Below are 25,190 nucleotides of genomic sequence, written 5' to 3'. Positions count from 1 at the left end.
ACTCATCTCTTGTCTGCTTCCTCAGATAACCACCCTTTTATTGATTTTTAAGAGCTTTTACACATGTTTGGGGCACACATTTCCCATGCCCTTGGCCCATGCGACATCTTCTGAATCACATGTTGTAATGGGCATTAGGAAAGTCTCCAGCCGTTGACAGCTTTCTGCACAGCTCCTCCTAGGTTTGGATGCCTGTAAATCTTGGGAGGACAGTTAATGGTTCTGGGGACATGGTGGTGGTCGCCTCACTTGGGGCATCATCTACATGAGGTTCCCTGTGTTCTCTCAAGGTACTTGTCCTTAGCACTCACCTCTGAGAGCTTGGACTTCCACTTAGCCCTCATGCCTTTTCCTCTTATGCTGTGCATGGCATAGTGTGAGCAGTCAAAAGCTAGAGGCTAGGAAGGGTGGAGTGGCAAGTAGGCCCAGCCCTCCCTGTATATGCCGTGAGCCACAGGCATTGGCAGTGCACCCCTCCCCTAACCCTGACCAAGCACAGCTGTATGTGTAGCGCAGAGTGCCATGCACTACAGACAGTAGCCACAACCAGTCAGGGAGCTGGTCTTACTACTCTTGAAACTGAAATGGCCAGCATTCTGGAGCTCACAAGCAGTGGGCCCTGGCGACGAGGCCTTTGCTCATCACGTGGATTTGGGGTCAACATGGATTCTCCAATTATTTTTTCAGAGGGCCAAGACCTGAAGGAAGTGAGGTTCTTCTTTTGAGAAATGGCAGTGGTCATTGTGTGGATGGAGGTGCCTGTTCTATCATGGGCTATAGGGAGACCGTTGTATTGTCATGGTATTGGTGACTATATGGCTTGTTGCAAGTCACATTAAACATAGTCCGCTAAACCAGTAGTTCTCAACCTGTGGGCCGTGACTCCTTTCGGGGACTAAACAACCATTTCACAGGGGTTGCATAGCAGATATCCTGCATATCAGTTATTTACACCATGATTCCTAATAGGAGCAAAGTTATAGTTGTGAAGCAGCAATGAAAGAATTTTATCGTTGGAGTGACCACAACATGAGGAACTCTATTAAAGGGCCACAGCATTGGGACAGTTGAGCACAACTGCAGCAAACCAAGCATAAGGAGACACGTGGGGGTTTCCTCCAGATGTATCTTGGTTTCCCAATGTCCAAGGAGTCCTCCAGTCACAGGGTAGAATAGACAACATGGAGGCCCACTCAGAAGATCCTTGGGTGTGTCTCTGGAAGGAGAGCTCAGCTAGCTATGGTGGCCGTTGGGCTGAGGGCCTGAATCTGGATGTGAAAGAAGCTAACAGGATGCTAATGGGAGGAGGAGGGTGAGCAGGTGGGCAGTGGGACCTACTGAAATGAGCAGGTACAATACAAAGTGAGTGGTACATACATCACAGCAGAATGGACCTGGAGCAGGGTCAGTATTACAACCAGCACGTGTGTGAGAGAGTTCCACAGGTGAACTTGATCCAGACTTGGAAGATTCAGTGTGGAGATACATGGGGGATGTAGAGTGGCGTCCTGGGATGGAAGAAAGAGTTCTTTCTAGGGGAGCTGGACCCACCCCTTTCTCCATGTATGAGCAGGCGAGCTGGATATTGTATATGACAACAGAGCCAAGAAACACATGAAAGCATGGATAAGCCTGTTTCCAACATGTATTTCCTTTATTGTTTATAAGGACCCACACAAGGTACTGGCTATGGAGACAAAAACAGATGCCGACAACACCTAGATTTCTACATGGAGCTGCTCCTCAGAGAGGAGATAGTAAACTTGATCCTTCTCAGCCACACTACAGTCTCAAAGCCAGCGGCCTGCATTTCCATCTGGTGGCGCATTCAAGTCCCTCGTGCCAAGGTTGGCTCTCTCTGACAGACACACGGTGCCATTTCTATGGGATACAGGCCAGGCCAAAGCTCACATTTGTCATCTCAAGGGAAAATCTTGACAGCCACTTTTCACAGGTGTGAAAGCCAGCACTCTGTGGGGAGCTGGTTCTTGGCATGTCTTCTTCCTATGGTATTGCTAATTACTCTTTAACAAATGGATTTGAACAAACTAACACTGCAGTTTGAGAATTATTTTGAGTCACACAAATATGATTTTTTAAAAAGCCATTTATAACATGGATAATGTACATTGATGTGACAGGTACATGTGGGAAATCAGACCCAGGAGCAGGTGTCTTTCCCCAAAGATCAGGCAAGGCTCCAGGCCAGGCTTCAGGTTGCCTTGGGACCCTGTGCAAAGCAGGTGCCCAGGAGGTGGGGACACACTGGCTATGAGGAATACACTTTCTCTGTGGCCTAGAAGTCCATACTGAAGTGACTGCAAGCTGACCAGCCCTCCTAGGGGCCAGGAGTAGGGGTTGTCTCCTAACCTTATTTCATGAATTCTATTTATCTCAAATAAAGGGGGGGGGGAGAAACAGAATCTCTGGTCACCTGCACCAAGTCCCTTGTCCTCCGTGGCTCAGAACAGACCCTGCATGTATAATGTATGAACAGGATGCTAAGGTCATGGTGTCTGTTCAGGGCCAAGCACCAGGAAAGGACTTGGCATGTATTAACTGTCTTTTCTACCAACAGCAAAATAGGATACCTGACATTGTAAATTTAAGCAAAAGAAATTATCTCGGCAACTACCGTGAACACAAGGATCTGGCATAGTGTATATACAGGTACCAAGGTGTGTGTTTTTACAGCCATACACAGACAGAGGACTCTTTGTGGCATGGATTGGGGGTGAACAGTCAAAGACTGAAGCCCATGCTTTGATTATTCTTCCACATGTCAAAGGGGAAGAGTGGAAGTAGCCCTCCTTTCTTGACGCTTTGGTTTTTCCTTGTGTGATCTCCCTGTCCCTGCTGTTTTAAGATGGCCTGCCTGGCTGCTGTCTCCTTCCATTTTACACCAACAGCCAGTGGCGCAGCTGGAAAGAAAGCATCATTTATTCAGAAGCGAGGAGCAGACCTTAGAACCATGGCTTATGGGCCACTGACCCTATAATGAAATCAGGATTGACTTGACAGGTGGTATACCACTCGCCCATGGGGAGGCTTACCACTGATGGATGCCACTCTTGAGGGGCACCAAGGGCCAATGACCTGGTGTAAACTTTCAAGTACTGAATTACTCGATGAAGAAGAGACATGGAAACTAGGTGCAGTGGCTAATATCTGCAGTCACAGCACTGAGGAGGCTGGCAGGAGGATTGCTATGAGTTTGAGGCCAGCATGAGCTACTGTAAGATTCTGTCTCAAAAACAAAAACAAACAAACAAACAAACAAACAAATGCCAACCAGCCAACCAACCAAAAAACCAAAGCAGAATAAAGCAAAGAAAAACAGAACCAAAATAACAACACATAATCAAGCCTTGTGGGGCTCATATGCTTACAAGGCCAGAGTTCTGGCCTCAAGCGGGCGTATTTGTGACCAGCCACTGGAGTGAGACATGCAGAACATCTTTAGATCCAGGCTGGCTCCTTTTGCTGTTTTATGAGTGGCCCAGCAGTGTCCTCTTCCCCTGCATGCTGAAACTCTCTTAGGTCCATCCCGGGGAATGCTGTGCCCTGAAGCCTCTTTGGCTGGGTGTGGTCCAGGTACAAGTGGGGAGCAGCACTTGGATGGATGGCTTGGGAAGTGAGGACATCAGCCTGCTGTTCTGCTGCTCGCTTAACCCATTTTTTTTTTTTTTTTTTTTGTGATTGCGAGGCATTTGCTGACATTGACTACTGAGACCTGTGCTGCCAAATGCTTAGAAAACAATGCTCACATACTATTGTCTGACACATTCAGCCAGAAATGGAAGAGAGGCCATGACCATTGCTGCCATATGAGAATAATCTCTTTGGTTTCCTCCTCAAGGGCTCTTTGGGGCTTTTTTCATCCCTGGTCAGGCCGTGCCACAGCATGGCCTAGGGTGGGCATAGCCTAAGGAAGTCTGCAGGTTAGGCCAGCACAGGCACTGGCCAAGTGTGGCATGGGGTCCAGGGAAGAAGCAGAATTCTGGTTGAAGGTATACGGATGAGGGACAGAACCCAGAACACTGTCCAAGTACAGCAGCAATGGGTACAGCCCCACCCCCTCTGTCTTTGTCACCAATAGAAGCAGATGATTAGATGATACTTTCAAGAGAAAGGAGGCTGCAAAGTGACATATTTTCAAAGACTAGGAATGCGGAGCTCTGAGCAAGGATCATAAAAAAAAAAAAAAAAAAAATGGAACCTAGAACCCAGAGCTTAGAGTTCAAAGTTCAGGACCAGAGATGTTGCAGTTGGCACAATATAACACAGATGTGTGTGGGATACTAGAAAAAGTGACGTATGTTCTGCTGGACAAAATGAGGCTTAAAATGTAGCCACTAGAGGAGTGGATATGATTAGGGAGATAGGGATAAATTATAAATTACTGAGCAGGCAAAATGGATGGACCAGAGCCACACCCCTATTTCTGATCAAAGGGGAATAACATGGCTGAATTTCCTCTACCATCTGAACCAGCCCCAATTAAACACCACATGTGTTCATGGGATTTGCAAGACACTGGACATCAGATGGCCATGGTTAAGTGATACCTCAGGAAGAATGACTGAGGCAGCTACCCAGCTTGCTGCTTTGAGGGCTTCTGAATTTCAGAGTAGGGTGAGAGCCCAGAGAACTCTCTGGAATGTGGGGGATCCGTGTGGCTGGAGCTTGCAGGACAGAGCAGCAGGGAACACCTGGAGAGTGGGGCTGAGTCTTGAGCAGCTTGTGTGACACCCAGGGCAGCTTTGTGACCGTGTATGGGAAGTGACACCGAGGGACCTGTGGGCCCTGCCCCTCTTGGACACCCTCTTTACTCAAGCCTGTGCTGCAGCAGAGGGACAGATCTATGCCCACACCTCTTGGGACCCACCCAGCAGATCTTAAAAAATCACACCTCCAAAGATCCAAGGAGCTCCAAGAATATTTAAAGGTATTGAAAAAAATCTAGCCAGGTGTGGTGACACATTCCTTTAACACCAACACTCGGAAAGCTGAAGCAGGTGTATCTCTGTGAGTTAGAGGTCAGCCTGGTCTGCAAAGCATGCTCCAGAGCAGCCAGAGGTACATAGTGAAACCCTGTCCAAAATAAAAACAAAACCAAAATATCTCATATATAGGGGGCTGGGAGAGGGCCCAGTTGGTAAAGGGCTTGTTTTGCTAGCGCGAGGACATGGTTCAACCCCAGGAAGTCTGTGTGGAAATGTCAGGCATGGTGGCTTGTGTTTCAATCTTAATGTTGGGGAGGGAGAGCTAGATGGATCACTGGGGTTTGCATTAGGATGGCCTGGTTGGTGAGCTTCAGGTTAACGAGAGACCCTGTCTCAAATGAAGTAGATGGCATTCTACTTCTGAGAAAACTGCTACTATGGATGACACTCAGGATACCCTAGAAAATTCCTACAGCTTCCACAGGCATGCACACACATGCATGCACCGATTCCTACCCCAACATGCACATACATGCACGCACCACTGCCCACCCCAATATGCAGGTACACAGATGTTAAAAAATATCCAGGATGCATTAAGGGAAAGCCACATGCCTTGGCTGTGATTAATCTTTAACACACACACACACACACACACACACACAAAACCATAGTGAACAACATCAGTCACCTGACACTGACCCCAACTGACAGAAAGTTTTAAATCTCAGATAATGTCATAGAAGATATAAAAAGACGCAAAACAAACCTTAAAAGAAGAAACTGTGACAGGCAAAAGGGTAAATATTCTCTGTACAGGCTCACAGAAAAACATTGATTAATTTAAAAATGATTGGATGGATCGATAAAGGCAAAGGAACTTCCCATTGACTTATGGGAACATGAATCATGGGAGATGCATCATAAAGCATCAAAGATACAGAGGGAAATGGCAGGGAGGGAGCAGACAATATGTAGACCAGTGACCAGAGCCACTGTGCAACTGTGTCTCTAAGTCCCAAAGGACCCAGGCATGTACTCTAGAGCCTAGAGGCAAAACGGGAGAGAAAAGGAGGGATTTTTCATTGTTGTTGTAGTTTAGTTTTTGAGACAAGGTTTCCTAGGACTTGCTCTGAAGAGCAGGTTGTCCTTGAACTCACAGCAATCCACCTGCCTCTGCCTCCCGAGTGCTGGGATTTAAGGTGTATGCCACAATGCCTAGTGAGAATTTTTAAAGTGCGGCTGTGAAGGTCCCATAGGACTAGGGGTCTCTGAGCTTTCAGGGACACAGGCAACATGAAAGGCTTATGGATATATGAGAGTGGGGAGTCAGTAGAGCGAGCTCGCTAAGGAGATGTCTCAAGGATTTTTGAGAACCCAGAAAATGATTCTAGAAGAAAATATACACACCAAAAATATGGTGAAGTCAAGAACAGCACGTACGCATGCATGAACCCTGGGCATGGCTCCCACAGAGCAGTAACACAGTAAATCCACGGCAGCAGTGTCTAACTCAGGGTTAAAAAGATGGGCGTGGAGCAGAAGGCAGTAACTCCGTAACCAGTAGCAGGAGTTAAGCCATGTAACTAATATTCATACAGTTGAGTTGAGACATTAACTTTGGACTTTGAGGGGGCTATGTTACCCTCCAAGATAACTATTGAAAGAATTAAAGTGTGCAGGTTCCAAGAAAGTGGAGGCAGATGAATGGAGTAAGAAAAAGCAAAAAGGTCAACCAACAAAAAGGCAAAAGGAGGAAAATAAACAGGAAACAGGGCAAACGGAATTAAAGTTAGAAGATGAAGATCCCCTATATGTGAAAGACCCAGTTCATCAGGGTGAAACGAGGCTTATGTTAGCGTTGCAAATGATACCAAAGTCTTAGAGCCACTGAGGCGGTGAAAGGGGCGGTTCCACACAAGCCAAAGATACCAGGTGCAGCTACATTCACCACCAAACAGAATGCTCAGAGTAAAGAGCATTGTGTGTGTGTGTGTGGGGGGGGGGGACAGTCTCTCAACAGCATACATGCTTACAACACTTGTCACCTGCCTGTGTGACAGAAGAACTTACCTGGCTCTCAAAGGAGAGAGCAGAGGAGTGAAAGCAGGGGCCCGAGGGACCCTACTCTCATCAGAGCCTCCCCAGCCTGCCTGCTTCCTCCATGGACATCTCACCAGGCTGGACTCCACTCACTCAGTTTGGCCTCCCTGCTCTCACGTTCCCTGATGGACATCTGACTAAATCCGAGCTTTCCTTAGCTTTTCCCCTAGGAACCCCGGCCCACCTGGCTTGGCCTCTGGAACTGCTCCAGGCCCTCTGTCTCATGATACTTTTCTTGTCTCCAAGAATGGACGGCATAGAGGCTAGGGACTTTCACATTTGTCCCCACAGGGCTCTTCCCCCAATGCGAGCATCCCTGCCAATGTCACCCTGGCTGCTCATCTTCATGGGCCTCTTCTACATGCTGGCTGCCCTGCCCACAACCTAGGGCTTCTGGGTGGCCCTGGCCAGCACCAAAGCTCTGCTGGTGTGGCAAATGCTTTCCTGTACACAGCTTCCTGGTCTTCTGGCGGGGGGGGGGGTGTTAGAGAGGCTATGGGGTGAGGATACTATTCAAATCTCTCTGAATCCCTTCCCTGAGGGTTAAACAGGACGGCAGACTCACCGTGAATTGGCGCACCTCCCCTCTGTCCACTAGTTGGCGGTCTTTCTCAGGCGTGATGGCATAGGCCAGTTTCTAAGAGAGAATGGGGTTGTTGATGTAACAGCCACCTGGGTTGGCAGAGACCAGCCAGCACCCGCTATGATAACAAGGACTCCCCCAAAAGGAGTCAGGTTCAGGGGTCATGGCCTCAGGTCTCTAACTCCGAGTGAGAGCAAAACAACAACGCTGCAGTGCTAGCTGAGGTCTCTGTCCCTCCCTCAGGCCCCGTCACTTGTCCCCTGTACAAAGCATTGTTTCTGTCTACTAATCTGTTCTTGAGGTACAGCTGTCACTCAGGCTCCCAGAATAGACTTCAGGTCCTAGGATTGTTGTTGCTTCTCATCTGGACACCATGGCAACCCCATTCCTTCTAGAAGTATAGTAGCCAAGGGGCTGTTCCCTTAGCCATACACAGTCTGGCCTGACTGACAGGGGCCTTTGAGTGCCAGCCTGTAAAACGAGCGACTCGACACAGTGTCCAACATCATAGGACACTGTGGCTCCAAGGTGGAGTCAGTCACTGGGCCCCACAGGTACAGTGGGCTTTACTGCTCAGTCCAGGGAAACTGCTTTGAGAAGCCTCTGTGACTCAAGTGTGGGATTGGCTCTGGGCATCAGTCCATTCACAATTCCACTCACAGAAGTTCTTATCTCTTCCAGGAACAGTGGGGGTGGGGTGGGGTGGGGGGAGTGCCAAACAGGACATATGGGCATAGACTGGCATCATCACATAGACACATGGATGCACAGAGGCAATTCACAGAAAGTGGCATACATTTGTGCACACAGACAAATGGACATGCATAGTCACAGATGTGATGTGTACACCTACCACACGGACAGGTGTGGACACACTGGCACACAAACACAAATATGGCATACCCCTCCTTTCCATTGAATCAGCCCATCACCCCATCATGATACCACCTCCAGGTCCCTGATGGCTGATATGGTCCAGATATGGGGACACAACCATTAGAACGAGGAGCCCCTTGAAAATACTCACCTCTCGGAAGGACCCTGGCAGGCTGCAGAACTTATAGGTGGCATAGATAGGCACCATGGCCATAGAGGATGTGGCGATGATCCAGCCCAGGGCATTGGCCCAGTCTGGGAAGATGTAGGCTCCATAGTGCGGGGGTCTGAAGGTCACAATGCTGACCACGACCACATACTGAAAGAAATGGGCAGAGGTCAGGCAACTTTTGCTGGCAGGTGTAAATATAGAGCCGAAAGCCAGCAAGCTTTCTAAAAGAGATCTCTAAAAGAGAGCTAAAAGAGATCCTCGCCACATAGGCCACAAGTCCCAACCCTAGCTAGGATGCCTGGGTCTGGCCCAAGCAACACAGCCTCTTCCTGAGGCACCAGTGGTACATCTATACACATGCTGTGCAACTACACGTGTATTTCATACCTACACATAAGTGTGCTTACATGTGTACCTAACAGCCTGCTCGTGCCTATACTGTACACCCAGGCATGCACTATGCATTTGCAGCTTACGCTTGCACATGTACAGTGTACATAAGCTTGTGCTTCATATTGCACCTGTAGTTTGTACCTGCACATGATCAGTGTAAACTGCACACCTACACATGTCGTGTCTGGGCACAATAGCCCTTCCTAAACATACAAGTCCAGTGGATGTGGGTTAGGATGTGTTTTTGGGTACAAATCCTCACCTGTTGTGTCTATCTTGCAGGGTCAGCAAAGTTTACTGTTCAAATATACCATCTTGGACAACACTTGGTTGGACACACATATTTCACACTTGTTTTTGGTTTCAACCGAGGACACATTTTTTTTTTTTTTTTTTTTTTTTTTAAAGAAAGCGCTGTGCCTGCCAAAGCCACACTTCTACATATAAGTTGGCTTTGGTCTGGTTAGTTTGTTTGGAAGTGTTACCTGCTGCAGAAGCCACATAATAACATGCCTGCAGTGTGCACTGGCTGTTGTGGCCAGATGGTAACACAGTGACTTAGAAAACCACAAGGTAACATTTTTTTTTTTCTGCTAAGGTTTTAACTTTATATGGGATGGATTTAAAATTAGGCTTAAAGTTACATAAATTATGCTTCCATGAAGTTGGTGGAATGAAACGTGTAACATAATTTAAAGGTTTCATCTAACACTCTGCAAAACAATATAGGATGAAGACTTTGTCACGTCTCCTAAGATCAAGGCCAGCTGTTTCATGCTGGAGAGGGAGCTTGTCAACAGGGAGAAGACAGAGATGAGATAGTTAAAAAAAAAATACAGGACCAACTGTTTCAGTCAGACACAAGTGGCCAGTGCTGCGCAGGGTTCCCAGGCAGGTCACCCTGGCCATTGATACTGGTTGTATTCCACATATGACCATGGAATGGGTGCACGAGTTTGACTGCAGCGGGCTATAAGCTGGCTGTGTAGCTCACATATCAGTTGGATCTAAGTGGCTGCTAGCCACTGCATGGATCCAGGCAAAGCTCTGTTATCCTTCTCAGTGACCTCAAGGCATCGGGATGGATTCAAGGGCAGCAGTAGGAAGTTTTAGGGCCCACGGTCCTTACCAGGAGGAAGCAGGGACTGACCAGCTTCCAGCATAACCGCCAGTACAGGTTGGGTCGCTGCCCTGTCATCTGCTTGATGTCATCGCTGAATTGCTGGACGCCTAAGGGGGAAGAGGTGGCCGTGGGACTGGTCATGAAACTGGACATATGTAAGTTCCTCTTGACACTAGGGGCCTCACCCCTCAGGCCCCATAGCCCTGATTCTACTCAGCCATGTACTGGCTGACTCTGGTGGTGCTTCAAAGAGGCCTGTGGTCTGCTGAGCGGAGTTGAGGGCCCAGCAATACTTCAATCCTACCTCGGTTCAGCTCCTTCTCTGGGCCCCACAGCCTCCTTACTCCCTCTGCAAGCAGTAATTTCCAACCTGTCAAACACTGTGTCTAAACACATCTAACACAAAACTTCCTGTTTTGAGGGCTGGCTCAGTGGCTGCATCACTGCCTTCCATCTTCAGAGGTTTCTCATGTGCCCCAGCTGAGACTCTGCATCAACTCCAACTCTCACCCCAACACCTACTATTCCATCTCTGCTTCTAGGGACTTGGGCCCTTTCAGGGTCATTCATTCATATATATATTCACACACACACACACACACACACACATATATTCACAGTACATGTCCTTTGGGGACTTGTTTACTTCAGTTTTCATGTGAGCTTCTGAGGTTCACCCATGTTAGAGCATCTATCAGAATCTCTTTGCTTTTAAAGGCTGAATATTCGTGTGTGTGTGTGTGTGTGTGTGTGTGTGTGTGTGTGTGTGTGTTTGTGTGTGTGTGTGTATGTGTTGATTTTTCTTAATTTAAGGCTATCTCTAGATACTTAATAACTGGTGTTTTTTTCTCTCAGCAGTTTACTTTAGAAACATTTTTTCTTTCAGTGATATTATTCCACTTCTCTTATTCAAGAATTGGCAGAGATTTTTTTTTGAGACATGGTCTTTCTGTGTAGCCTTGGTTATCCTGGACTCACTTTGTAGACCAGGCTGGCCTTGAACTCACGGAGATCTGCCTGCCTCTGCCTCCTGAGTGCTGGGATTACAGGCGTGCGCCACCACGCCTCCCTTGGAAAGGGGATCTTAATGGTGATTCCCTTCACCCACTTCTGGCTGGTCTCTGGCTTGTGGGACTGCAATGGGGTGTCTAGCTTTGGGAAGTTTGGAAGACCTCACGGCCTCATCAGAAAGAGTCTCTGACTAGAGCTCCATTCTTGTTCCAGGGCATCGTTAGAACCCCACTGTGGCAATATAAGCAGGGATGGTTTAGAAAGAATAGACCTCAGTCCCTAGGATCCTGAAGCTCATCCCCCACCTTCATCCAGCTCCTAAGAGGCCTGTGATCAGCGTCAGATCTCCAGGGACACTTAGTGCATAAATGGCTGATGTGCTATTCTCATAGAAAGACCTCAGGCATAAGCTACTTGGATGGTCCAGAAGGTACATGTCAGGCACAGCTGTGTGAAGTGGCCATGTTTGACATTCCTCTCACAGACCAACTGAATTATCTGATCAAGGTTCCTATAATGACAGGCAGGCCATCCTCTGCCCGGATAGAGATAAAGCTCTTTTGTGATTGTTAATAAGGACCTGATTAGTTGTATGAGGCATTTACCCTTTGCCAGTAGCTGTAAAGGGCCCAGAGCTCAAATAATCCTTACTCTCCCATGCAACACAACCATTCTAAACATCTCTGATCACAACATGGCTTCCCAGACAGCCACTTGACTGTCCTTCTTGATCCAATAGAGAGGCCCTGGTCACACACCCTGTGATGCCAGGAGAGCCACTTCTGGAATCCAAATGCCCCCTTTCAGAGTGGTTTTGCCAGAAAGCAAGCCAGAAGACACTAGCCCAGTTGTCACACTGATGCCACAGTGATGCTCTTCTGACCACCAAGACTTACCATAGAACCAGGCCACCCCAATGGCTTCAATGAGCACACCAAAGAGGATGGACGTGCCAGCCGCAAAGTGGTCCAGCAGTGTAAAGACATAGATGCCACCCTGAAAGAGAAGGAGCTCTCAATGAACAGAGGGACAGCTGCAGCAACTCCACCATTGCAACATTCTCCCTCAAAGGCAACCCATTCTCTCGGTTCAGTGTGGAGATATTTCTTATTCACCTCTATAAAGTTTGATTTGAGTCATGGATTCACACACAACTTCTTAGGGACACACCCATCACAATGAAAATAGAAACCACTTGATGACAAGGGTCAGAAACACTCAAATGCCCACGTGTGGTGGTTTATCTCCTATACGGAAGTAGCCAAGACCCCACAGATAGCCTCTGCCACTCTCCAGTTCCATTTCATGCCCCAGGAAGGCAGCTTCAGCTGCTGGTGCATCCCGGAGGTTGAATTCTGTCTGGGTCCAGGTTCCAGATGCGTGGCTGCCCTGCTTGTGACCACAGGGAAGTAGGTTTAATTTACATAAGGTAGAGGACAAGGCTTCTTAGAAGTCATGCGGTAAGCCTGTTCCCATGGCAGCAGCTACATTACCAGGCACCAGGGCTGACATTGCAACAGGAGCAGGCAACTACATACGTTGGTGACGCAGAAGAGAGACAGCAGGAAGGTGGCGAGGACAATGCCAAGAGTGAAGAGCTCGCGATGACGGTGCAGCAGCTGGAACTCATCGACGAGCCCTGTGATCACAGACTCCATGCCCCCCATCTGTGGGACATGGAGAATGGTGGTTGGCGCTATCCTTCCCAGGGGGGGCCTAATTTCTCCTTTAGTGAGCGCACCCTCAGGGGATGTGCAGCAGACCTGGGGTAAGATGAGGAAGGAGCCCTTGCCCAAGCTTCCCTGGCAACACATGCCTCAGGAAGAGTCCCAGGATGGCCAACACAGTCACCTTGGAGTCCCTGGGCCTTCAAAGTGCCAAGTGGCCAAAAGTCTTATGAATGCAGCCCCAGGCTGGGCATTGGATATGTCCCCAAGTTGCACTACAGTGGGGCTAGCCAGGTAGGGCCCATTGTCTGCAGGAAATGCTCATGAGATGTGCCTTCTTTGATATAAGTCAAGAAACCCATCGGCTACCAGCTGGGTGGAAGATGAGGGTGGGACTGTGGTATGCCATCTGTGTTCTTGGGAACAAGTATTCCTAGTTCAGGCTTTCCAGGAAGCCTAGGGTGGCCGAGTTCTGTCAGGGTGGATAAATGGCATGGGGCAGCCAAAAAGTGCCACCAACCAATTCTGATGTCAGGACCCAATAAATGGTCATGAGGAGTTGATGGGGCTGAAGGAGTCTAAGAAAGCAAACTGGCTCTAGCTTCTGAGGTTGAACACCAGGGGGATGCAAACAGAGCTTCCAAGGCCCAGCCTGGGCTACATCCAGTTTCCATTCATCATCAGGGAGTCCAGAGGTCAGGGAAGGTCTTTGTGTACACCCCATGGGGCCAGTCACTCTGCCATTCTGAGGCAACCCTTTGGCTACTGGGACTCCGCTCTGTGTGTTCAGACCCTGATACTGGATTACACCCCATTCACTCCCGCTCAGGTCTGGAGAGGGTCTCCAGTGCCCATGGGTGTGTTTGCACCTGATGTGCAGGCTCTGTGATAGGCACATGAAATGGGGACTGTTTGGAGTCATGCCTAGCCCCCCCCCCCAACGGGGGCAGGGTCCTCCTCCAGGACCAGGCCCACAGTGAAGCATGGCTGTGGAGCCTTGGGGTATGCACTACTCACAGCGCTGTCGATACCCAGTGTGAGGAGCATGAGGAAGAAGACGGCAGCCCAGGCCGAAGACAGGGGGAGTGTGGCAATTGCCTCAGGGTAGATGATGAAGATCAACCCAGGGCCTACAGGCAGAAACCCCCATTATTACTCCGACCTTGCTTCTTGCTTCCCCTACTTATCATCCCCAGAGCTCACCACTGCCACAAGCTTGCCTCCCAATTCCCTGCTTGTTACAGTTTGCTTTTTGCTGCTGTCCCACTGCCCTCTAAGGCTACTCAGCCAATGCCAGCAGTGCTCACATCACTTGGGATTCCCTCCCCCACTGCTTTTCTCCTGTTTCTCTAGAGGGTCCTCCTTCTTGAGGAGACGCTGGCTGAAGTGCCCCAGGAGCACTTAGTAGGACTCTTGCTCAGCCAGCTTACACCCTTGTCCCCCAACTCACATCCATGAGAATGACATGAGTGAAATCAAACCAGAGAAAGGGATCAGTGGGTACTTCTGCCTCAGACAGCCCTAGATGTCTTTCCAGTTAGTCTTTCTGCACAGATCATGTGTCCCCCCTCCCACTAACACACACACACACACACACACACACACACACACACAGAGCACCACACATAAGCACATGTATATAACACAGACATGCCACATGCACAGACATACCACACAGGCAGGAACACACAGCAGCAAGGGCACACATGTGCACAAGTATGCACAGAAATATACATTTTTTTCTCAAGTAATGTATATTTTGATTTTTTTAAACACAAAGTGCTACATTTAGGGTACACTCTCGACTTCTACCTTCCCAGCATATGAGAAAACAAGACTTCTCCCTCTCCTCTGAAATCAATGGCAGCCTGTGGCTGCTCTGGCTATGCAGTGCATAATGCAACGTCACCTTCAAGTGACTCTTTCCTAGGTAAGTGAGATTTATGTCACCCACAGGCTCTACAGTAGGGGAGCCTGGATATTTAGTTGAGAGTTCGTCCACTGGGGTCCTGAGGGATTCAGAGGGAGTAGAGCATGCCATCAGTCCCTGGAGAACTCACAGAAAGAAAGCGAGAAATGGCTGCAGCCTTAAGCCCTTGATACTCTGAGCTCAAAGAACCAAGGGAACAATGAAAGTGGACCTGGCTTGGTGCTCAGGGCACAGGTGATATAGCTCACTGATCTCTACCTTCCCCTCTTTGTACCTGATACTCAGAAGTGATCAGCCAATGGTAATGCAGCCAGGGCAAGGTGCCCCTGATTCTAAGGGCAGCATCCTAATAGAAGACAGTCCCTGGGGAGGCAGATGGGAACAGGATGGGCACCCCCCCAACCTAGTAGGTCAGTCTCTAGAGAGTAATGATGTGCTTGTCATCAATAATGGGCCACAGGATAAGCCTGAAGGCAGGGGAGTGGTCCCATCAGACAGCCTCCTCTGTAGCCCAGTCAGATTTCTTCACCGCCAGAGGCTCTTCCCTTCTCCCTCACTCTGTATGCCCTCTTTGTCTTCTACCTGCATGTCACACCGAGGGGTTACTTCCTGTCCATGTTGGTGTTTATGTACATGGATGTGAGTGTATATGCACATGCCACATTGCTTCTCGTTGGCCCAGAAGTCATCAATTAGTTTAGGCTGCGTGGCCGGCAATCCCCAGGGATCTGCTGGTCTCTGCTCCCCGAGTGCTGGGATTACAAACAGGTGCCATTGAAAGCAGCTTCTTAATGAGGGTTCTGGGCATTGCATCAGGCCCTCAAGCTTGCATGACAAGTAGTTTATCAGCTGAGCTAGCTTCTCAGTCTTCTATGTTGAAATTAATTGAGGTAGTTAGGTGGTAGGACCTTCAAGGAATATTGGGTTCTGGGGGCACCACCCTCGTGAAGAGATTCTAGAGATTGAATTGGGTCTTTCAGAAGTGAGTCTCTTAGGACTGGATTGAGACTACATTTCAGATGTAGAACTTTACGATGAACCATGTGTTGAGGAGCTTGTCCATAGCTGGTGGTTTGTTGAGAGATGGTTGGATCTTGGGGAAACCAACATCATCAGTGAATGCAATTATACGAAGTGGGCTCTTGTGGGGGAGACCTAGGTGGGAGAAGTAGGTTATACGGGGTGTCCCCAAATCCTTCTGGTCTTGGCTCCTTAACCATCAGTTTCCCAGCAGCTTGTCTCCCTTGGCTGACCCCATCATGATGCTCTGTCTTGTCACATGTCCAAAGAGATGACTAGGGGATGCTGGGCACAGATCTCTGAAACAGAGCTCAAACAAGCTTTCCCTCTTTTAAACAGATTTTTTTTTTTGGTGTGCATTTTATCACAGTGACAGAAGGCTGTCTAGTATAATTAATCACAAAGAGAGCAGGCACTTACAAAGCTAGTCTACCCTATGTGCTTAGCTCTTTTGCACTGGGCTGATTCCTTTCTCTCTCTTCCATCTGGAGTCCCTCACACACACACACACACAAAATGCACTCATGGTTGCACACTCTTAGACCTCTGTGAAGTAAATTAACCTTTCTTTATAAAGTCACCCAGCCTCAGGCATTTTGTCACAGCAACCTAAAATGGACTAAAATGTCACATCATATGACAACATTGAGCCCTTCCCTCCATGTTTCCCACTCTTAGTCACAACTTCTAGGTGTGGATAGATATTCAGTGTCCAAAAATCAACCAAATGAGAAGGAAGGAAAGATCATATGCCAAAGGCTCGAGGACTTTTCTGATCAGACCCAAATCTCATCCAAGCCTGACAACATCTCTGGACACTTATAGGAGACACTGATAGCTAATGTCAGAAACAACAGATTTCATTTTGGCAAGCCATGTTGAAGCCCAGTTCCTTCCTCTCCTGATACTATATGACTGGGACAGCTCAGTCTTCACCTCCCCTGTGCTTTACACACTCCACCATGGCATGAAGTTCCAGGGGACGCAAATGACAATGTTGACAATGTCCACCCAGACCTCCAAACAGTATCTACAGGGAACAGGCTGGGGAAGTGAGGTGTTGGCTGAACTGCGTGGTTTCGTGAGAGCACAGCAGAGAAGGTCTGGGGGAAGCAGGGCAGGAAGAACCTAGGGGTTGGACTGGGACTGGTAAGCCGCATGAACACAGGATGGTCATGGTTGCTCCTGTTTGAGTCAGCAGTTCTTATACCCAACATCCTTTGGGCTCTGGCCATGTTCCTCTGGCCTTTCTCCAGGGAGGGCAGAGTGGTATGTATGTGGTGGGGTAAGCGCTCACCGTCTGTGGCCACATCCCTGATGGGCACATTGTGCTTCTGTGCCATGTACCCCAGGAAGGAGAAGACGACGAAGCCAGAGGAGAAGCTTGTCAGGGAGTTAATGGAGGTGGTGATGATCGCATCTCTGTAGGAACAAGACAGACTGTCCTGACACCAGTTAAACTATGGCCCTGGGAATGCCAGCTATTATTATCCATTTCCAGCATCTATAGAAAGGGGTGGGCAGGCTCAGAGAGAAGCTTCTGAAAGGAGTGCCATCACAGCACTTACAGCTGGGGAAACCTGCCTGGTAATCCTGGGGTCTCTCGGGGCTCAGGGTGGTGGAAAAGATGACCACTCTGCATCCCACTCACTGGGCCATCATGCCATTGGGCCACCTCAGAAGAGTCTGGGAACCTGGGCATGCACAGGTTTTAGGGTTGGTGAAGCAAAGCTTTGATGCACACGTGGGGGTGCTAGAGTGGCTGGTCTGGTGAATTTACTGTAAGTAGTAATAATAAGGAACAGAGGAGGCAAATCTAGAGACTATTAGGAGGGTCAGGGTCCCCCACTGTGGTCAGCTTATAGCAGAAGACCCAGCACTTTGCTGTGCAGTGCCTATCCAAGTACACACGTGAGCTTCGGGGAGGGCTTGCCTCAAGATTATGACTCAGACCCAGCTTCCCTTTTATTTACCTCCATGAAACTGCCCTCAGTACCTTGGAACCATTTTTCTCTGTTTATTCTGTATTTCTATTGCTTTTTTTTTTGTCCTTAGGATGAGAAAGCAAACTTAAGCTTCACTAAGCTCAAAGAGGATAGCAACAACTGCTTCTGTTTTTTTTTTTTTTTTTTTCCAGGAGGATTGGGGTTCTAATATGTAGTTGCAGGTGACTCAGGACCAGGAACATCCTCCCAGGTCCAGGATCTCTCAGTTTAGACTATGGGGATTGTAGAAACATGCCCTGGGCGAAGGTCTTAGGTAAAACTAGACTTTGAGCAAGGGAGAAAAAATCCATGGGGGATGGCTGGGTGAGAGGGGATGGAGAGGAACTGGGGGTGGGGTTTAAGGAGAAACAAAGGTGTATATGCAGAGGGAGGGCTGGCTTGCTATCCTGTTCTGGGGACCTGGCTCTTCTCAGACGGTGGCACACATCACCACATGTCTCAATATCCTCTTTAAAGTGAGGAGTGAGATTTTGTTGGAAGCGGTTGTGGGGAGCCAAGCATGGAGATTCACATCTTGCACACACCTCTGTTTGCAAGGTTAATGCAGGAGGAGGGAGTCATAAATTCAAGGCCAGCCTGGGCTACATAGTGAATTTCAGGACAACTTAGGTTGTAACATAAGGCCCTACCTCTGGAAAAAAAAAACCCAAAAACAAAAGCAAAACAAACACAGCTAAGGAAAGGAAATCTGTGTGGCCCCGAGGATTTGTGATTTTTCCTCAAGGAATACTTCATTTCCAAGAGGCAGACCCCAGGGTCAGAGACACTGACTAGGTTTCGTAGACCGTCTCCCAGCAATAGTAGGTCAGGGCTCACCGATAGCAGTTGTTGGTGAACTTATTGTAACTGGAGAAGGCAATCAGCACCCCAAAACCAACGCCGAGGGAGAAGCACACCTGGGTGGCAGCATCGATCCACACCTGTCACAGTCAGAGATAAGGAAGCACGAGACAGCCGGTTAGAGAGAACTGCGAGAGGCAAGTTCCACCCGAGGAGAGAGTGGGAGCTGTCACCAGACAATCTTCCAAATGACATAACAGGGAACCTATCTGCACTCCATGTTCACCTCCAGCCGAGGCGGCAGAAGTGCTCACCTTGGTGGTGGTTGGTACCTGCTGTCTCAGGAAACAAGCCCTCCTGCATCCCTGGCCTGAGAGCACATGGCAAGAGGTCCTGCATCCCTGGCCTGAAAGCACATGTCAAGAGGTCCTGCATCCCTGGCCTGAAAGCACATGGCAAGAGGGAGGCTGTGGTTTTGTGTATCACTTGTGGTTTCACGAGGCACATGGACAGAGCCTCAGGCCACCTAAGGCCAGAAATAGATGCCCAGAAGATAGCAGGCTCGCTTCTCTGAATGTAAAATGAAAGATGCAAGAGCTGAGTTCCACCAAAAGGATGAAGTCAGATATAACTGCTTGAGTTAGGGCCGTGCTAGGGACCACCTAGGCAGCCAGGCCTGAATTGCTCCTGGGTAGCCTTGGTGGGAAGGCTAAGGAGGAGTTGCTGAAGTCTTCTCCCAGCGATCTGGGCCAGGCCTACCACTTGAAGTATTTGGGAGCTGGGCAGTACCAGGAGTTGTTGCTGAGTGTCCATAGATCAGGCTATCCCAGAGTAACCCAGGGGCCTAGACACTGAGACAAGAATATCAGAAGCTGTCGCTGGAATTTGCAACGGACGAGCTGAGGATGTCTGCATCCTGAGCTCATGAGGCAAAGGACCTGATGCTGCTAAGGAGACTGGAGCCCTGGACTGTGGGAGTCCAGAGCTTTGTGTGTACCATTTACTGGGCTCACAGCATGCATTCTGCTTGGGCCATGGTCACACTCCACTCAGTGCCTCCCTGGGCAATGCTCAGAAGCTTGGCTGACCTTATCTGGACCACTTTGCTCCAACGTACAAGAAACAGCTTCTTTTCTTTTCTTCTTTCTTGGTTGGTTCTTTGTGTTTGTATGTTTGGTTATTTAGGCACCTATTTCTATCACATATCACTCAATCATCTATCAGAAATCAAATCTATCAATATCTAGCACTCTCTAGCATCTATCTGCCTGTTGTCTACCATCCATCCCATCTTACTGTCATCTTAATTCCTCACAACAACTCATCTTTGTGATTCGCTTTATTTATTTATTTTTTTAAAAGCCGTGTCTCTCTGCTTTCTTTCGTGGGCTGCATGCCCACTTGCTGAAGTCCTAATGGCCTTCACTTTTTTTCTCTTGAATTCTCAAACATGTCTTCCCTGACCCTGACTTCTCCAGGTTCCTACAGGGCTGATGTCCTTAGTCCTGGTTCTGGTTCCACAGATTCTTTTTTCTGTCCCCTACCTCTTCCTTCACTCTGTGGGACACATGTACACGCTCTCAGGCCTTGCTTCCACCTTCACACAGACTTGGCTGGCACTGTTACTCCCCGCTGAACCTTCCTTACTCTCAGCATCTCAGCTCACTCTTGCCTGCTTCTGCCTCAAGTTTGAATGAGGCAGCAAACTTACAGAGGACCTTGGGACCCAGCCCTCCTGCTCCCTCCCCTGGAGACCCACATACCTTCTGCCTAGCTCAAGCTCCAGCCCAAGTGAAGCCTGCACACCTCCTGCCCTCGCCCCAGTCTCAGCAGAAATCTACACCCCTCCAGCAGGACTACACAGTGTCTGAGCTCAGCTGTATTGCCTTTGGGTTGTATCACCTGTCCAAACCCAGCCCATATGGTTTCCAACAACTCCTCATGGCATCCATCACAGCTGTCTCTCTAAAATGGTTTCATTCATTGCTTTCCAAAGATGGTTTTGCCCTTTTTATCTCTCAGAAGCATCAACTATAGCCTGGAAGAGCAAGTGTCTCATGAGGCCTTCTCCAAAGCTTCTAATCTGGAATAACTCCTCCCTTTACTTAGAAACCTTCAGTCTATCAGAAATTGAGATTCCCAAGGACGGACCTTGGTTCAAGGGGCCCAAGGGCAGCTCATCCATGCAGATAGTTAACACAGAGCCACAGACTATGCTCTTGGCCCCAAGTTAGACACACACGCACACCTCTTGGAACCAGTAGTATCACAGATAAAGAAGATGAGGGGTGTTCAGGGTGCTTTGAATGGTACAGGCTTCCTCCATTCCTGTGTAGAGCTAGAGATGGCCATTACCCTGTCTCCTTTCTCTTCATCCTCTTAGCTCTCTGAAGTGTCTTATGACACCTTCTACACTGACCCTGCTTATGAAGGAGACAGATATACAGGTGAATGGACCGGTCTACATTTGCTGACCTCACAAGATAGGAAGGAATTGCTATTGATTGCTGTTAATTCACATATTGGGTCTCTGGACCATATGCAGGAGCCCTGTCACAAAGCCCTACCAGCCCAAAGGACTGTCAACCATGATGGAGGCTGCACTCACTGATGCTTCACAGAGACGGTAGAAGTCCACACTGAGGTAGGCTCTGATGCCATCCATGGCTCCAGGGAGGGTAACCCCACGCAGAAGCAGGGCTGTGAGGACCACATAGGGCATGGTAGCTGTGATCCACACCACCTGGAAAAGAAGACAGTGTTTCCAAGAGGCATGAGTCACCTACAGAGGGACCTTGGTGGGAGCGTATGTTGACACATCTAGGGTAGCATGTGGAAAGGCGTGACAAGGCACAAGGAAAGGGAAGGAGATATCTGCTATTGTTGGAGGGTTCCAGGTGTTGGCACATGCATTGTCACAGGCAGCAAGGTCATTTTTGGCTAAATTGCCATAGACACCCATACCAACAACCCCCCCCCCCCGGATTTTCAGTAAGAAATAAAATGGCTTCAGTTCATGATGGACACACCATTATGAATGATGTTCTTTTCAATGCCCCACCCCAAACACAGTGTTCTATTCTCACCCACCATGATCATGTGCCCCCTGCTCCCCTTAAGTCATGCTCACATGTTCACTCTCTTCAACCATGGCCATGCATCCCTCTTATCTAAACATGGCTGTGTGTCCATGGCCAAACCAATCACAGCTACCTGTCAACTCTCAACTCAACCATGACCAACTATCTCTGTCAACTACACTCATATTCCCACCCACCAAGCATGGCCTCATGCCCACCTACCCAACCATAGTCACGTGTCTAGATACCCAAGGTTACATGCCAATTTACCCAATCATGGTCTCATGACAACCCATTCAATAATGGCTACATGTCCATATACAAATCACAGCCACATATTATCCACTGGCCACTGCCACATGTTCACCCACTCATCCATGGCTGCCTGTCTTCTCACCAGCCACAGCCATATGTCACTCATCAACCATGGCCACGTGTTCACCTACTCAACATGGCCACATGGTCACTTGCCAACCATGGCCATGTGTACACCTATGCAAATGTAGCCACCTGTTACTCTACCCAACTACGGCCATGTGTCTACCCACCAGCTGTGACCACGTATCCGCTCACAAACTATGGCCGTATGCTTATCCACCCACCCACCATCCACAGCCATGTGTTCTCAGGTCCTGTTGGCTAGCGCCTCACCTTCCCTGAGGTCTTCACTCCCTTCCACAGGCTGAAGTAGAGCAGGACAATGACCAGCACCAGGCAGGCTGTGAGCTGCCACCGTGGAGGGCCCAGGTCATCAATGCCGCGGCTCTGGTGGAGGTGCAGCACACCACGCCTGGAGGAGAGGCAACAGGTGATTCTGGAGGGAGCAATTGTCTCCCAGGACTGGAACAGGACACCGAGCTAGTCCCTACCCTCCTCATCTTTGTCATATGGAAAGTATCTGGTATGACCTGACGTAAATACCCATTCTCACTGTGGAAGGCCCAAAGCTGTCTCCAAGTCACAGAACTGCTTTAAGATGGACAAGAAGCTGGGTGCCTTTCCAGAAGCCCCTCATGAGGTCAGCGCGAGTCTGCTCCATACACGGATCTGATCTCTGGAGGTCGGGGAGGCGGGGAATGGGCAGCTTGGGTATACAGAGAAATGGAGACCTTAGACAGGGGAGACCTGGCAGGGGTGAAGCCAGGAGAGCCCTGAGCAGTAAAACTGCACATGCATGTTCCCGTGCAGTCTGTTACGGCCTCTCTCACCCTTGCTCACACAGTTCTGCCAGTCTACTCGAGCTCCCTGAGGAATGATCTGGTTGGAAGCCTGGTGTGGCTGCAGTCATCCTGAGGCAAACCAGCCTAAGGCAGATGTGTGGAAGGTACAGTTGCTCCTGATGAACCTGGCAGTGTGAGGGTGGCTGAATCACCTCCACAGACAGGAGCTTTGAGCCCCCAGCCTATTCTAATGTCACTTCTGCCAAAGGGAGTGCGACTTCACAGTGAAAAGAGCCACCACAGCCCAGATTTGTCTGTAGGTCAGATGAGGTTTCCCAGGAAGTTAATGGCCAGCCTCATAACAGAGCACAACTAACCCCAACTATCTGGAGAGTTTTGTTTTGTTTTTTAAAAAAAATCAGAAACAGGCATCATGGCTTCTTGATTGTCACAGCCTGGAAACACACCTAGGATGAGCTCTGTTGCCAGCAGGGGCAGGGCAACACTGAAAAGCCAGCTCAAGCATCCCATCATACTCCAACAATAGCTAGAGCCAAGGTCCCCAGACAGGGGTCCCAGGCTGGTAAGGGTAGGGGAACAGGCAGCTGCACCATCAGTATCTTCTTACAGAGTATAAGTTGCTTGCTCAGCATCCTGTCTTCCATGGGTATTGCGCAAGCTCTTAGCATGTGGATATGCAGGGTGAATCACATGAGCTAAAGGAGACAGGCCAGTGTGCCTTCTGGTAGTGTTATTGGCTCTATCTGGTAGTGGGGGTTCCTTTTTTCTTATTTATTTGTTTGTTTATTTAATCACTTTACAGCCTGAATCCAGGCCCTCCATCCTCTCCTCCCAGTCCCACCCTCATGTCCCTTCCACACTGCCCCCTCCTTCTCAGAGAAAGGAGACCCCAAAGGGTACCAACCCACCCTGGCATCTTAAGTTGTAAGATGGCTAAGCACATCTTCTCCCTCTGAGGCAAGATAAGGTAGCCTAGCTGGGGAAATGGATCCAAAGGTAGGCAACAGATCAGAGACAGCTCCTACTCCCATTGTTAGGGGACCCAACATGATCACCAAGCTACACATCTGCTACAGATTTGTAGGGGGCCTAGGTCCAGCCCATGCATGCTCTTTGGTTGGTGGTCCAGTCTCTGTGAGGCCCATGGGCCCAGGCTGGTCTACTCTGTAGGTCTTCTTGTGGTGTCCTTGGTCCCTCCGACTCCCTCTATCTTTCCTCATAGTGGGGATTCTCAAGGCCCCGCCCTTGCCCTGGGTTTGCTGTCCAGTGCTCCTTGCTTTGCTGTCCCACTGGGACCTCATCTCTTAGAGTTTCTTACCAACACTTCCTGGGGCCTCAACTGTTCTGCTCCTCCCAAAGGAAGAAGTTGCTCCTCAGTAAGTATGGCCAGTGTCTGGCTCCTGAAGCTACTATCCCACATGATTACGGCCCCAGTGACCATGCCACATCACTACTGACATGAGTTGGACCGCACTGCTTTGGGTCCATTCTAGAATAAAAGCCTCAATGCTTTGGAGTATGTAAGACTCCGTGGCCTGGAGGCGGGGGAAATGCACCTGCCACACAAGCGTCAGGAACTGAGTTTGAATCTCCAGCTCACGCATTAAAGGCAGGTCTGCTGGTGCATACCTATAACTCCAGTGCTGGAGTGTGGTGCAGAGGACAGGAGGACCCCTGCAGCTCGTTGGCCAGCTAGCTTAGTCAAATCAATGAGCTACAGGTTCAGTGAGAGACCCATCTCAGAAATGATAAAGTGAAGAATGACTGAGGAAGATAACCTGTGTCAGTCTCTGAACTCCGCACATGTATGCACACACACACACACATACAGACACAGACATGCACACACACACACACACACACACATGCACCCACATGAATATGTACATATAACACATAAGCACATCCAATAAGATGGAAAGTGATTAGAGAAGAACCAGAATTGATCTCTGTCCTCAACATAGACATGCATGCACATGTATTCACACATGTATGTATATCTACATGAGCACATATTCATATACATATAGACATATGTGCAGAGGCACCTACATCTATATGTGTGTACACACACACAAACATGCACATATATTGCACACACACAAGTACATGGCATGCACATGCACACAAGATCTTATGGACCATTTAGAGGATTCACTTCCCCAGTCAGCCACAACATGGGAACCAACCAGCCCCACTAATAGCCACAGAAAGCTCCACATTACATAGCAGGGACAATGCTCCTGAGAGTGGGGGCCTGCAGTCAACAAGTAAGGTGACAAGTAAGGTGACTTAGGGGTGATGTTCAGACATTTTTGA

General features: G+C 49.0%; 1 protein-coding gene across 1 annotated transcript in view; it reads right to left on the bottom strand.

Moving 5' to 3' along the window:
* Window positions 1-2,423: 2,423 nt before the first annotated feature.
* The window catches only part of Slc6a3 (solute carrier family 6 member 3), a 38,298-nt gene continuing 15,531 nt past the window's right edge, over window positions 2,424-25,190 (bottom strand). The window contains exons 4-14 of the mRNA XM_051151074.1: window positions 22,342-22,480; window positions 21,219-21,353; window positions 18,647-18,750; window positions 17,122-17,246; window positions 13,892-14,004; window positions 12,746-12,874; window positions 12,104-12,203; window positions 10,203-10,303; window positions 8,660-8,827; window positions 7,615-7,686; window positions 2,424-2,921 (exon numbers count right to left, since the gene is read on the bottom strand). Of these exons, the coding sequence (XP_051007031.1) occupies window positions 2,898-2,921; window positions 7,615-7,686; window positions 8,660-8,827; window positions 10,203-10,303; window positions 12,104-12,203; window positions 12,746-12,874; window positions 13,892-14,004; window positions 17,122-17,246; window positions 18,647-18,750; window positions 21,219-21,353; window positions 22,342-22,480 (1,210 nt within the window). The 3' untranslated portion in view covers window positions 2,424-2,897. The remainder of the gene's footprint in view (window positions 2,922-7,614; window positions 7,687-8,659; window positions 8,828-10,202; window positions 10,304-12,103; window positions 12,204-12,745; window positions 12,875-13,891; window positions 14,005-17,121; window positions 17,247-18,646; window positions 18,751-21,218; window positions 21,354-22,341; window positions 22,481-25,190) is intronic.

Source organism: Acomys russatus, chromosome 9, assembly GCF_903995435.1.
Source record: "Acomys russatus chromosome 9, mAcoRus1.1, whole genome shotgun sequence".
Lineage (NCBI taxonomy): Eukaryota > Metazoa > Chordata > Mammalia > Rodentia > Muridae > Acomys > Acomys russatus.
The sequence above is the reverse complement of the archived record's forward strand: the minus strand, read 5'-3'. Positions and strand labels throughout refer to the sequence as shown.